Source organism: Mastomys coucha, unplaced genomic scaffold (genome assembly GCF_008632895.1).
Source record: "Mastomys coucha isolate ucsf_1 unplaced genomic scaffold, UCSF_Mcou_1 pScaffold9, whole genome shotgun sequence".
Classification (NCBI taxonomy): domain Eukaryota; kingdom Metazoa; phylum Chordata; class Mammalia; order Rodentia; family Muridae; genus Mastomys; species Mastomys coucha.
In genome coordinates, this window is record NW_022196915.1 from 43,453,063 (window position 1) to 43,467,421 (window position 14,359).

The 14,359-nt window shown below is 35.0% G+C and overlaps 1 protein-coding gene across 5 annotated transcripts in view; it reads left to right on the forward strand.

Moving 5' to 3' along the window:
* Nucleotides 1-14,359, forward strand: part of Zmym2 (zinc finger MYM-type containing 2) — a 76,243-nt gene that overhangs the window by 33,660 nt on the left and 28,224 nt on the right. For all 5 annotated transcript variants that reach the window (XM_031362636.1, XM_031362638.1, XM_031362639.1 and 2 more), the window contains 6 exons: nucleotides 338-409; nucleotides 1,849-1,999; nucleotides 2,585-2,700; nucleotides 5,694-5,810; nucleotides 8,040-8,190; nucleotides 11,737-11,909. In XM_031362636.1, the coding sequence (XP_031218496.1) occupies nucleotides 338-409; nucleotides 1,849-1,999; nucleotides 2,585-2,700; nucleotides 5,694-5,810; nucleotides 8,040-8,190; nucleotides 11,737-11,909 (780 nt within the window). The remainder of the gene's footprint in view (nucleotides 1-337; nucleotides 410-1,848; nucleotides 2,000-2,584; nucleotides 2,701-5,693; nucleotides 5,811-8,039; nucleotides 8,191-11,736; nucleotides 11,910-14,359) is intronic.

The window sequence follows — 14,359 nt, forward strand, 5'->3', positions numbered from 1 at the left end:
GAGAGAGAGAGAGAGAGAGAGAGAGAGAGAGAGAGAGAGAGAGAGAGAGAGAACCAGAGTGCTTATTAAAGAGTAGGTGTCGGTTGTTTAAAACCTAGAGCATATGGAGGGGATCAATCAAACTCTGTTTTTTTATTTCCCTGTGTTGTTAAGTTAATGTTTTATCATTGTATCATTTTTCCCCATTAACAGTGGACACAGAACAGGAAATGCATTGTTGAAAGTTAGGAGATTATAAATTAGTCAGTAATTGAAACAGTTCTCATAGATAGTTCATTCGCTTTTCAGTCTAACTGCTTTTCTTTTTGTACTTACAAAGTCTTTTAAAATGTTTTAGGTAGGTAGCCATCCAAACTTCCTGAAAGAAGTTCGAGATCACATGCAGGACTCTTTCTTAATGCAGCCTGAGGTGAGCAGAAATGTTGGTGAGATTTAAGACTTATTTTAAAAAATTATACACACACACACATATACCATATATATATGTATGTATGTATATATATATATATATATATACACACACACACACACATGTTTGTGTATGTGACATGGTGGGTATGTGAAGGTCAGAGGACGACTTGTGGGAATTAGTTATATCCTTGTACTATGTGAGTCCATGGTGTCAAATGTATATGAAAAAATCATTTTAAGCATAATAGTTGTATAAATATATTAAAATTTGTTTTCTTCAATTATATCAGATGATGAATGTTTTTGTTATCTTTAAAAGATAGATTTTTCAATTCTACTAAATTTTACAAGTCTTGTCAGAAAATACTTCTGTTCTTAGAAAATTGTTCTAATATCTTTTTTTTTTTTTAAAAGATTTTATTTTGACAAGTACACTGTGGTACACTGTAGTTGTCTTCAGGTACACCAGAGAGGGCATCAGATCCCATTACAGATGGTTGTGAGCCACCATGTGGTTGTTGGGAATTGAACTCAGGACCTCTGGGAGAGCAGTCAGTGCTCTTAACCACTGAGCCATCTCTCCAGCCCTTTTTTTGGTATTGTTTACCCAGATGAATAATACACTTCTAATATCTCTGACTTCATGTTTTATTGTTTATAAGCCAATGAGGCTGTCTGTATGTGTATGTATTTCTTTTATTCATGCTCCATTTTGGAGTATTTTTATTGTTGTAGCTGCTGTGTCTTTTTGAGACAGCATTACATAGCCTAGTCTCATGCCTCAGCTTCCTCATGTCTCTATTTCTTACACATGCGCACATCAGTTTTCAGCCAGAGACTCCTTTGAGATACCCACAGTTAGGCAGCCATTGTTCTTTTTGTGCAGCTATCTTCATTAGTTTGTTTTCCAAGCTGGAGTACTGTAGAACTTCATTTAGTTCCTCAACTTAGTAAAATTTCTAGGCTCTAATAACTCACCTCCAGGCACTGAGATTTAGTAACCCTAGTGTTTGTCTGGTTCTTGTTTCATAGAGACTCAGTCTTGAGCATAGTGTGAGAGTCATTGTATACATACAAAAAAGCTTTCAAGATATTCAGCTAAATTTTAGAAAATCATTGTTTTTTTGAAGAGTTAGATGATGACGATTGGTTTGTTAATACTGAACCTAGTTAATGGCACAGCTAGTTTGCATCTAGATAAAAGGGAATAATAGATAATTCTGAATAGATAGCAAGTGCTTTGAGCCATGTATGATGGCTCGAGTTTGCAAACTCAGGTCTTGTGGGGCTAAGGAAGGGAGGTCCTAAGTTTTGTGGCTGGTCTGGGCTCCATAGAGAGCTGTTCTTCGCTTCAAAAAAATGATTTGAAATTGTTTCTAGTTGAATTGTATGGTTTGTGTGTTATTAAATTATATTACCTTTATGTTCAAATTTTAGAAATACGGAAAACTGACAACTTGTACTGGTTGCCGAACACAGTGCAGGTTTTTTGATATGACTCAGTGTATAGGTCCTAATGGATATATGGAGCCATATTGTTCAACTGCTTGCATGAATAGTCACAAGACAAAATATGCAAAATCACAAAGTAAGTTTCAGATATTGGAAAATTAAAAGACTTTAATGACATAATTGCTTATTAAAGGTAACTGATCTTATTTTTATATAGTTTTAATTGTGCTTTTTTTCCCCATACCTAACTTTGATGATTTCCATACTTGTTAATTTTTAAGTTAGTAAAATATATTTTTATGTATCCATGTATGTTTTAGGTAATTCGACAGCTATTTTTAATTTTTTATGTCAGTACTTTTCTATTACATTTTTATTTTATGTGTCTGGATATTTTGCCCACATGTGTCCGTGCACCTGTGTGCATGTAGTGCCCATAGAGGTCAGAAGAGGGTGAAGGATCATCTAGAGATGGAGTTATAGGTGGTTGTTAGCTGTCTGGGTGCTGGAAACTGAACTTTGGCTCTTTGAAAGAGCTCTTATTGCTGAACCATCTCTCAAACTCATGGCAGTATTTTTTAAAGATGGAAATAATCTTGAATAACTTAAGTTACAAATAATAGAATAATTTATGAGACCCATTTTAAAAAATCAGTTAACATTTTTAGAAAATCTTCTTTTACTTTATAAAGAAATCAGGTATGTATCTTTTCTCTTATAGGTTTGGGAATTATTTGCCATTTTTGTAAGCGAAACTCTTTACCTCAATACCAAGCCACAATGCCTGATGGAAAACTGTATAACTTTTGCAATTCCAGTTGTGTTGCTAAATTTCAGGTTTGTTATTTATTTTTTCCTATCCCCATAAAATGCACATAGAAAACAGTCAGTGTAATATGTGTTCTCTTTTCTGTTACTTTTAATTCGTCGAGTGCCTGATGAGAGGGTAGAGATTATAGTCTGAATCGCAGAAGGCCTGGCTGTACTTCTGAACATTATTACTATGATACAGAGCTGGAAAGAAAATGAAATTTAGTATGGTTTAATTCAGTGCTTTTCTTGTTAGTTTGAGTAGCTGTGTTCTGTGATAAATAAATGAACGTGTCTTCAGCTTGTAAGTATTAAGCATATATACTTTCCAAATTAGAAATGAACTTTGTAATAAGGGGGTTAGACTTAGAGTAGACCTCATTTCAGGGAGACAGTATTTATGTGGTAAATCTTCTGAACTGTCTGACAGTTCTTCAGAGTTGGAGTATGGATACTTTCAGAGGATAATGGTATAGGTAGTGTTGAGACTTAACTTAGTTGACCGCACTGAGGGAATAGTTTAGAGAGAACTCAAGCAGTAGTTAGGTAGCACTAGTAGGTTTACCTATTGTATGTGAAAATTTCAGGGTATTTCCCAAAGGTTCAAACCAGTGCATAAAGCCATGCTTCATGAGTTAATTCATCCAACAGTTCTACTTTATTCCAGGTACTGTGCTCTATGTTAATTTATTTAAGCTGAAACTATTAAGTATGCTTTTAAATATGTTACAGTAAGTTACTGCAACATTTACTACTATTTAAATTGAGGTTTGAAACTCAGGTGAATGGCTATTGTTTTATTTCCTCATTGTTTATATCCTCATTAAAGGTGGGTGATAAACTCAGTTAAGTTTTTGTTTTGTTCAAATGTTTAACACTACAGCTTAGGCGGGTCTAGAACTGGAAGTAAATATCCATGTTTCAAACTTGCAAGTGCTCGGATTGCAGACTTGAGCAGCTATGACCAGACTAACTACTATCACTATTTACTTGAAACTTCTGTTGGCTCTGGTTTGATGAGACTGTGTACATTAAATCTTTTTTTTTTTCCTTCTGGTTTTTTGAGGTAGGGTTTTTCTGTGTAATAGAACCCTGGCCGTCCTGGACTCACTTTGTAGACCAGAATGGCCTTGTACTCACAGAGATAGCCTGCCTCTTCCTCCTGAGTACTGGAATTAAAGGTGTGCGCCACTGTGACTGGCTACATTAAATATTTTTAAGTAGCAATTTTGAATAGCACATCCAGGTAAGGGATAAGTGTGTGTGTGTGTGTGTGTGTGTGTGTGTGTGTGTGTGTGTGTGTATCCAATCTTATGTAGTCTCATTTATATACAAATAAGACAAAGTTGACAAATAGGCAGTATTTTTTATCTCTCAAGCTGTATAATTTGAACTTTATATCTGTATTAGGTATTTTCCTTTTAAAAGTAACATAATAGAGCTACAGAGCTCAGCAGTTAAGAGCACAGGGTTCTCTTTCAAAAGATCTGTGTTCAATTCCCAGCACCCTCATGGCAGCTCTTAGCTGTCTGTAATTCCTTTTCCGGGGGATCTGGAACCCTCATATACATGCAGTCAAAACACCAGCACATATAAAAAATATATGTAAAAAAGATAATAGTACTCTTTATCTCTTTAAGCTACTATAACAAAATAGCTTATAAGCAAAAGTTGTTATAAGTTCACAGTTTTAAAAATTAAAAAATTCAATATGGCTCTTGTAGGTTTGTGACTCAAAGTCCTTTTAGATTTGAGTAGATGAAGCTGCATCAGATGGCCCCAAAGATATGTAACATTTTAGTCACCTGATAGTTAATTTTTTTTAAAACAAACTTCAATTGTATGGTACTGTGTGGTATTTAAAAATGATTGTTTGTTTCTCTCTCTAGTGTTTGTTGAATAATCTTCTTAGCTACTTCATATAGGCACAAGGTTATGTGTCACATGTATATGTGATGTGTGATATACTTCAAAAGAAAGCTAAATACCAGTGTATTCAGGTTAAGAATCAGAAAAAAAAAGATTTGCATGGTAGCGGCTTACACTTTCAATCCCCATACTCAAGAGGCAGAGATAATGGACCACTTGAGTTTGAGGCCAGCGTGGTCTACAGATTAAGTTCCAGGACAGCCAGGGCTACACAGAAAAGAAAAGATATAAAACTAAAAGAAAGGAATAGAATAGAAAAGAAAAGAAAAGAAAAGGAATTAGAAAGTGAAAAGTTCTTTTGTGGTGGTGTTTGCTTTTAATCATAGCATTCAGGAGGCAAGAGGATCTCTCTCTGCTCTACATAGCTAGTTCCAGGATATTAGAGACTATATGGAGATCCTATCTTAAATGAAGAATCAGAAAACAAAAACGAAAAACCAAAAAGCTTATAAATCCATGTATGTTTATATATCCTATCTTATTCTGTGAGTTATTTCTGGTATGAATACCAGCTTTTACTCTTTCCCCACCTAACTCTGAAGAATTGATTACCTTTTTCAAAAGTAATATATGCTGTTTTTCTTGATAATAACTTGGAGTGAGAGTTATGGGAGTGATGTGAGTTATTTTAACTTAATAATTGAACCTTAGAGAGATCAGTGTGACTTGTCCCTTCCTCCCTCTCTCCTGATCCCTCTTCCCTGATTTTATTTACAGTTTAGAACTCATGAAACTAACCTTACTGTTCCCATTTTCTTCAGCTGAAATAATTGAGCTATAGTTTTTCCTTTTCATGTTTAGATAATAATCTCTTGTTAAAGATTTCAATTTTAAAGCTTTTTTTTTTTTTAAAGTACTGGGATTGAAGCTAGGATCTTGTGCTTTCTAAGCAAGCATCCTATCACTGAACTATATTTCAGTCTTTTGACACAGTGTATTTTAAAGGCAAAATTAAAAATTGCTGTTTCATGTACTAAAGAAATAATTAGCAAAGAAACTTGCATTCTGCATGTAGTAGACATTTGATAGTTCTTACCGCTAGAAGTTCTAAAATACTTGTCAGACTAAGTGTATTTTGTTCTTTATTTTAGGCTCTAAGCATGCAGTCGTCTCCAAATGGCCAGTTTGTAGCACCCAGTGATATTCAGTTGAAATGCAACTACTGTAAAAATTCCTTTTGTTCAAAACCAGAAATCTTGGAATGGGAGGCAAGTCTTGTTTTCTTATATGTGTTATCTAACGTTAAGACAAGAATCTAAGAAAATAAGTGGCATTTCTATTTGGAATCTTCTTTTTTAGTGGACAATAATAAGCTTCATGTTTTATGTTGTTGGTATGTTTACTTTGTGGAAATGAAACTAATAGAATCGATTTAAAGGAAGCAATTTATTGACGTCACTTGCACAATAGTATGTTTATAATAAAATATAAAAGTCAATTCACAAACCCAGTCTCTACAGACTACTATACTGTTCTCTCCTTATCATCATTATCATCTATGAACTATGAATATGTTATCGTTCAATATTTGTAGAATTAGAATTTGTAAGGCAGATACTATGCTGTTATTTATAATATCTTATATTTTAGTAAATATATTTTAATAAGGGAGTAGAGGCTGTGAGTCTTGTTTATTTTTTCCCTTAGTACTTAACCTTTTCTAGTGTACTTATTTACTTTGTCATGTTCTTTGTTTTGCTGTTTCCATGTGAGTTTCTTCTTTAAGAGCACAGTAATGGATAGATGGATGGTCCAGGTTGCCCATTGCTGTGTTGAACAGTGTTTACTTTTGGCTATTCTTTAATTTTTTTTTGCCAGATTGAGTGGTTGGAGGGTAGATATACTTAAAAGATTATATGAGATGTAAAACTATAATCAGACTGTTTTCTATGGTTGTTTACATGTTATTTAAAATGTAATGCTTAGGTCAAAAGTAGTTTCCAGAATTTAGATTCCATGATTTCCAAAGTATTTGGAAATCTGAGGTTTATTATTTTAGAACCTGTAAAATTCTTTTGTCTTTAAAGATTTATTGTTTTTATGTTTATGAGTACTCTGTAGCTGTCTTCAAACACACCAGAAGAGGGCATCCAATCCCATTACAGATGGTTGTGAGTCACCATGTGGTTGCTGGAAATTGAAATCAGGACCTCTGGAAGAGCAGTTGGTACTCTTAAACACTGAGTTTATCTCTCCAGCCCAACCTGTAAAATTCTTTACTTTTATTATTTTGCTTGGTGCTGTCTCCAGGTAGTTAAACCAGTCATGCTTTTGACACTCTTGATATCATCTAGTTATTAGTTTTAGACTAATAGGAGAAATAATATTGAGCGCTCAACATGAGAATAAAGGAATGGCCACGGAGTGAGGAAAATCTACAGGCAAACATATAAAATAGTATCATATAGGAAATGAAGATTGCACAATAAACTGAAATCTGATAAATTTTTAGATGAAAATGGGAATTTCCTCACTGTTCATATTTTGTAGTACTATGGTATTGCTTTTACTTACACAGAACTTTAGTGTTAGATGCCAATAAGAGATATTGCCCTATTGAGTGAGCATCTCTCTTAGGAGACTGTGGCTTAGGACCCCATAATTAGCAGTGAGTATACTTTTTCTTTTTCCTCTTAACTTGTGCATGTGCACGCACATACGGCTTATTCAACCTGGGACCTTGAGTATGCTTAGCACATACTTTACTTTTGAGCACCCTCCCAGCCATCCTTTCTCTTCTGAGTTATATATTCACAGTGGGGCAGTTTTTTTATTAATGATTGCTCTACTTGAGTTGTTTTCTAGACTTTTATTTTCCTTCTTTTAGTCTTTAGATGTCTTTATGTTATGTTGGTTCTTTAGACTTAATCTATATCTGCTATAATTTTGGGGAGAAAAGTTGTTTTGCTTGAAGTTTTAGTTCTTAACTTCTGGGTCACTGTTTAAAAAGTAGGCCTGACAATTGTGGCTTGAAGCCAGGAGAAATAATAATAACTTTTTATTTAAGAGAACTAACTAAGTCTCATGTTTTTGCATCAGTGTCATATAAGAGCACTAAATTGAAAACTTCAGACATAATAGATATTTTTATTAAAGACAGGAATATGTGTTTGATTGTCTAAAAATGTTGTGTCTTGTATTTCTGTAGTTTACATTGTATTTTTTATTATTTTCTTTGTGTTTCTCCAATTCATTAGCATATCCAGGCTATTACTTTATGTTAGTGATTGTTCTCTTAGTAACTCAGTAATTTCAGGGTAGTTAATAACGCTCAATTGGTTAACTTAGGTGTCTGTGGCCTTTAGCAAATGTATCTCCAAGGATCATAACGTTAAGTAGATAATTGATTTAACTTTCTGTAAAAGTGGCTTGTTTATTTCTTAAACTTGGTCTTGAGATGGTTCTCATACTCACCAAGGTTCCCATTGTGCATTTAGAACAAAGTGCATCAGTTCTGCAGCAAAACTTGCTCAGATGACTATAAGAAGTTGCATTGCATAGTTACATATTGCGAATACTGCCAAGAGGAGAAGACTCTGCATGAAACAGTAAATTTTTCTGGCGTTAAGAGACCTTTCTGTAGTGAAGGCAAGTGTGTATATAGCATTGTTCATAACTTTTAATATATTTAATGTTTTTTGCTAAATTATTTAAGGATTATATAATTACATCCAGAATAGGTACACAATTTAATATGGCTTAACAAAACTTAGTTTACTTTTCTACTGAATTTTGTTGTTGTTGTTGTTGTTTTACATGTATTTTTAGACTTCTGGGCCTCAGGGTTTCACCTCTAGAAATTTTGGGGTTAAATGAAAGGAAGCATTGTCATACTATGTTATTACTTGAATTGTACGTTGTGGCCTGAAAGTTGATTTTCAAGAGCAAGAAGAATGTTTTGCATTAGCTCCATTTCCCCTTCCAGCTTGCAGCTATAGAGTTTTTTAGTATATAGATCGATCATCACTGATCTCAAAATCTGAAACCCACAATACACCAGAAGTTTCAGATTTTGGATTTTCAGGTTAAGGAAGTCACTAAAGTCCATGCAGCTGTTTAAAACAAATACCCCACAAAAAGCCCCCAAACCTGAAATTTCTCTGACCCAGTTTAGTAGTGTCATTGATGTAGAGGTGGGAGGAGTTACATGCAGGGACAAGCACAGTGGATACATTGTAGTTTGTGGTGTCTGAGACACACTGGGTTCTGTTACATATATTCACAAGTGTCCTTTCTCCTCACTTAAACTTGCATTGGTCTTATACCAGAAATCAGAGTATAGACATGAACTCTAGTTCTAAATTTACTTCTCCAGAAATAGAAACAGGTTTGGGTTTTAGATGCTCGTTGTTGCTAGTATTTCCAGTTGTCACATTTTTGCTCTATTCTGCCTTTATCTTGTCTTTTCTTGGGTTCACTGACGTATCCTTTTCTTCTCAAATATATAGCTAGCTAGCTATATACATACCCACACAGAGTTAGCAATAGATATAGATATATGGGCATATACACACATATGTCTGTCTGTCTGTCTATCTATCTATCTATCTATCTATCTATCTATCTATCTATCTATCTATCTAGTCCCCACCTCTGTTAGAAGCTATCAACTATGAGGAGCTATATCCCTATTATTACTTTGTTTGTCTTTTTTTCAGACAGGGTTTCTCTGTGTAGTTCTATTGTGTAGACCAGGCTGGCCTTGAGCTAGCTCAGAGCTCCACCTGCCTCTTCCTAACCCAAGTGTGTTGCTCCTCACTGCTCCTCCCAACCCCCCCAAATCCTGGCCTGCCTTCCTATCACAGTTTTTAAGGCCTCTCTTCAGTGGCTTCCTCTCTAGACAGTTTCGTTTTGTTATGGAGGAGTTAGAAATCACCGAAACCAGCTGGGTGGTAGTGGTACACGCCTTTAATCCCAGTACTTGGGAGGCAGAGGCAGGTGGATTTCTGAGTAGGAGGCCAGCCTGGTCAACAGAGTGAGTTCCAGGACAGCCAGGGCTACACAGAGAAACCCTGTCTCGAAAAACCAACCAACCAAACAAACAAACAAAAAAGAAATTACAGAAACCTTTAAAGTCTCATTCTCAACTATGAGTCTGCAGTCATTAACAATAAATACTATTACAAAAAAGATTCCTCTCTGTTGTTTTCACCTGTTATTTTCCATCAAATACTGTCTCCTGCTTCTACTTTTTCTGTGAATTCCGTTATCAAATTTGGGTCAAAGGGGGAGTTGGTTAATCCTGAATGCCAACAGTCAGTGGCAGGAAAAAAAAAATCTTTGTTAATGGTGTCTCCATCCATCTCACAAACAGTGCAGCATGGATGTTAGAAGGCATTAATTAGCAAAGCAGAGCATTTCTACTCAGTTGTAGTTGGTACATCTCACCTAGAACCATGCTGTACTATTATTATCATCTAAGAGCACAGTTACAGTAAAAAATGATCAGTTCTAAGGTGTGATGGCACACACCTTTAACCCCATCACTTGGAAGAATATGTATCAGTGTTCTTATAGAAATTATATTTTTATAAATCTAAAATGGATTTTATTAAATTGAAGAGTGCATCTCAAATAGTTAATTGGTTCTTAGAAACATAATTTTCATTGGGACTTCAAGTTTCAAATGGATATAAAGTGTTAAGGATATAAATTTCTCTTTTTACCTTTACTACTGAATGAGTTTTTGTTTTGTTTTATTTTTTTGAAGTCCTTGGCTACTCAACCTAGTTTTCTGGGTAAACTATTTACGATCAATCTAATTCAGTGAATTAAAAAAGGCCAGGTGTGATGGCATGTACCTTTAATCCCAGCACTCCAGAGGCAAAGGCAGGTAGATACCTGTGCGTTTCAGAATAGCTTGATTGACAGCCAGGGCTACATAGAGACTCTCAAAAAAAAAACAAACCAAAAAAAACAAAGCAAAACAAAACAAGACAAAAAACAAACAAAAAAAACCAACAATAAAAAACTAAAGATGTATATTAAAAAAATATTTTAAAATTCATCTCAGAGGCTGGTGATTGTTCAGTAGGGAAGGTGCCAGACCTGATGACCTCAGTTGGATTCCCAGTACTCACATAATAGAAAGAGGGTTGTCTTGTTTTGACTGCCATGTATAGGCCATAGCATGATGACATGACACATATTTACATATGCAAATGAATAATTTTAAACATAAAATATAGTTCATAGTAACAAATTGTAGGATGTTACATAGTGATTTGCAAAACATTTTATATTAAGTAGCATGAGCAAGAATATGGAGGCTTAGTTAACTTCAGAGGTAGTATATGTGGGAAGTTAGATATGTGAAAATATATTTATGTAGAAGATAAAGAGAGGTATTTTATTAAAGGAGTAGATAGCAAAGTATTTTCTCTAGTCATGTCAGAGTTCTATTTTCTTGACAAATTTCTACATGAAAATAAGCTGTTAGGAAGAATCTAGAAAACTTGAATATAATGCCTTCTAAAGAGTATGTCTGAATTTTAGTCAGAACTTTTCAGCAGTCTGCGGTCATTTTCCAATGCATGCACTTGTATCTTTGTAATTTTCTTCCAATAGAAAATAGTTCTGAAGCATTACCAGATTTTAGTGTCTTAAAAGTATTGTTTGACCTATGTGATAAGTGCTATGTTTTCTAATATAATAATGTTCTGTTCTAATTTTCACAGGTTGGTGTTATAGTAGACTTAGTATTTCAGAGGGTCCAGGGAAAAGGTTCAGTCAGTAAAGTGCTTGCTGTTCAAACATGAGGCATGAATACCTGAGTGTGGTCCCTATCATCCATGAGAAATTGGACATGGAAGTCACCCCTGGGGAAGGGAAGCAGAGACAGGAGGCTTTGGGGGCTTGCTCGCTAGCCAGCCTAGCTATATTGGCAAGCTTTCGGTTCAATGAGAGACTCTGTTGAGAGCAATTGAGGAAGACAACTGGCATCAAGCTTTGGTCTCCACATGCACCTCAATGTCCACATAAAACATGGAGGTTTTCAGTCAGAAGGGAAGAGGACTATATTATTTCAATATATTCGACATGTTCTGAAACCGATAATTAGCTAGTCTTACAAGATTTGTCTCAGTTTAAAATATGTCTTTTTATGTGTTCTTTTTAAAAAATAACAATTTTCAGGCTGCAAGCTATTATACAAACAAGATTTTGCAAGACGATTAGGATTAAGATGTGTTACCTGCAACTATTGTTCTCAGCTGTGTAAGAAGGGAGCCACTAAAGAACTTGATGGAGTTGTCAGAGACTTCTGCAGTGAAGACTGCTGTAAGAAATTCCAGGAGTGGTACTACAAGGCAAGTCAACAGCACCTTCTCAGCAGAGCAGCCACTTTGGGTGGCTTCTCTTGCTATCTGTTACTGTGACAGTATCTAGTTGTTCTTTCTTTTAATTTGTTCTATGCCTAGTCCTGTTTGTGAATTCATTTAGGCATTACCAACCATGTATTTTCAGTGGTGTAGCTTCATAAAATGGATATTTCTCTAAATTTATTTTTAATAACTGTTATCAGTATTGAACTGATAGTAGTTGCTTTAAATATTAAGCTAGTGTTTTGTAAGTCTTTGCTTATGTGTGTATGGGTTCACTTGTAAACATCTACTTGTAGAACAGAGGTGTGGAACAACTGTATTTTGTATATTATAAGAGACTTTTTAAAAGTCAGTAAATAATACCCTTTGAGCCATTGTATTGGCTACTTTTTTGAGACAGTGTTTCACTGTGTAACACTGGCTGGCATTGATAGCACACATCTCTGCTTTCTGACTGCTGGGATTAAAGGTGTGCACTCTTACTCTTGATGACTGTTTTTAAAGACAAGAAAATAAACATAAATTTGAAGTTTATATGATCAGATTTTATCCAAGGAGAGGTTATTTATTTATTTTTTTTTTAATTTTAGATATTTTCTTTATTTACATGTAAATTTCTCCATTCCCAGTTTCCCCTCCAAAAAACAAAGAAACAAACAAAAACAACAAAAACAAACCCCTGTTGCCTCCCACTTCCCCATGCCTGCCACCCCGCCCTCTCCCACTTTCTGGCCCTGGCATTCCCCTACACTGGGGCACAGAACCTTCACAGGGCCGAGGTCCTCTCAAGGAGAGGTTATTAAGTTCTACACTGATAACATAGAAAAGTACCTCAGTGGTAAAGGTTCGTCGTGATATGTATGGATATCATGTTTGTGACAGGGTGGATACAGTTTTAAAGCATGTGAAAACAGACATGATGACTCCTAATAATTGTGACATAGATGAAGTTTGAAGAATCTGATTAATGCTTCAAAGGATGAAGCTGGTTATTATCATAACCTCTTGCCAACCAGGTACTCCATTTTCAAGCACCTTGACAACTTTTTGAAGGAAAAGTGCTTTCACAATCAGCAGCAGGCTTCAGAAAATGCTTTCTGAGAATTTCATCAAATCTCAAAGCATACATAATTTCTTTGGAATAAACAAGCATTTCTTATTGGCCTGAAACAAAAACAAACAAACAAACAAACAAAAGTAATGATTTGTTTTGATGATTTCTGTGTTTGAAATTGACAGTCCAAAATTGCTGTTTCTTTTGTACCAATATAATAATTCTAATTTAAAACCCACAAACCTTTGTGCAATATACATAATAGTATTGAGAGACTATCTGGAATTCAAATAATTTTATATTTGAATTTAGTTTTAGTATTTAAATTTAATAATGAGAGTTAGCTGTATAGCTAGGTGTTTACTTAGTAGGCAAAAGGCTCTGTGTTTGATCTAAGTACTACCAAAAAATATATTTCACTGAAATATTTAACAGTATGCTTTTAAATTTTCTGTTAGTGTGTTATATTAGTTGTATTTCTATTACCTTACTAAAACAACATGGTCAAGATGACTTATAGAAAAATTTATTTTGGCTTAACAATTCCAGAAAGTTAGAGTTCATAATGTCAGAGTAGAGAGGGGTACCAGGTTGGGATGGTGGCTGGAGAAAGGTGCTGAGAACTCATGAACTTTAAGTACAAAGCAGAGAGCATACTGGCAAGTGGCAGGAGAGTTTTACCTCTGAAAGCCTGCCCATCCTGACTGACTTCCTCAAACAAGTCTCCATCTCCTGAACCTCCCCAGAATGGGTTTCATCCAGCAATCAAGTGTTGAGTTGTGGAAACCTGTTAGGAACATACCCATCCAACTTCAATATATGATTTTTACTTGATAGACATTTTAAGTAATCTGTGTTTCCTGATCTTTATAGTAGATTACTTCTATATTTAAAAAGAGACTTTCTATAAATTGTCTCTTTCCAGTTGGAATAAAAAAATGTGTTTTATCTGGGTATGGTGGTACACACCTGTAATTCAAGCTGTCAGAGACATGTGGGTGGCCAGTTGGATGCTAGCCTGTGTTTACACAAAAAGACTCTGCCAGTGTTTAGGGGTGGAAAGATGGCTCAGTGGTTAAGAGCACTGCTGTTCTTGCAGAGGAGCTCGGTTCAGTTTCTGGCACTTATGTCAAAGCCATCTGTAACTCTAGTTCTAGGGGTCTGACTCTCTTCTGATTAACATGGCACTAGACATGCACTTGGTTTACAGACACTAAAACGCTTAAGATGCAAAATCAAAGAGAAGTTTATATCCTCCACAACTTTATGTCATTAAGCTTAGAATTGTTAGTTTTGAATTCTCAATTATTCTTTGTTTGGAAAGCTAGGTACTTTGTTTTCATGAGTATTGACATTATCCTGCTCTGGTTTTTTTTTTTTT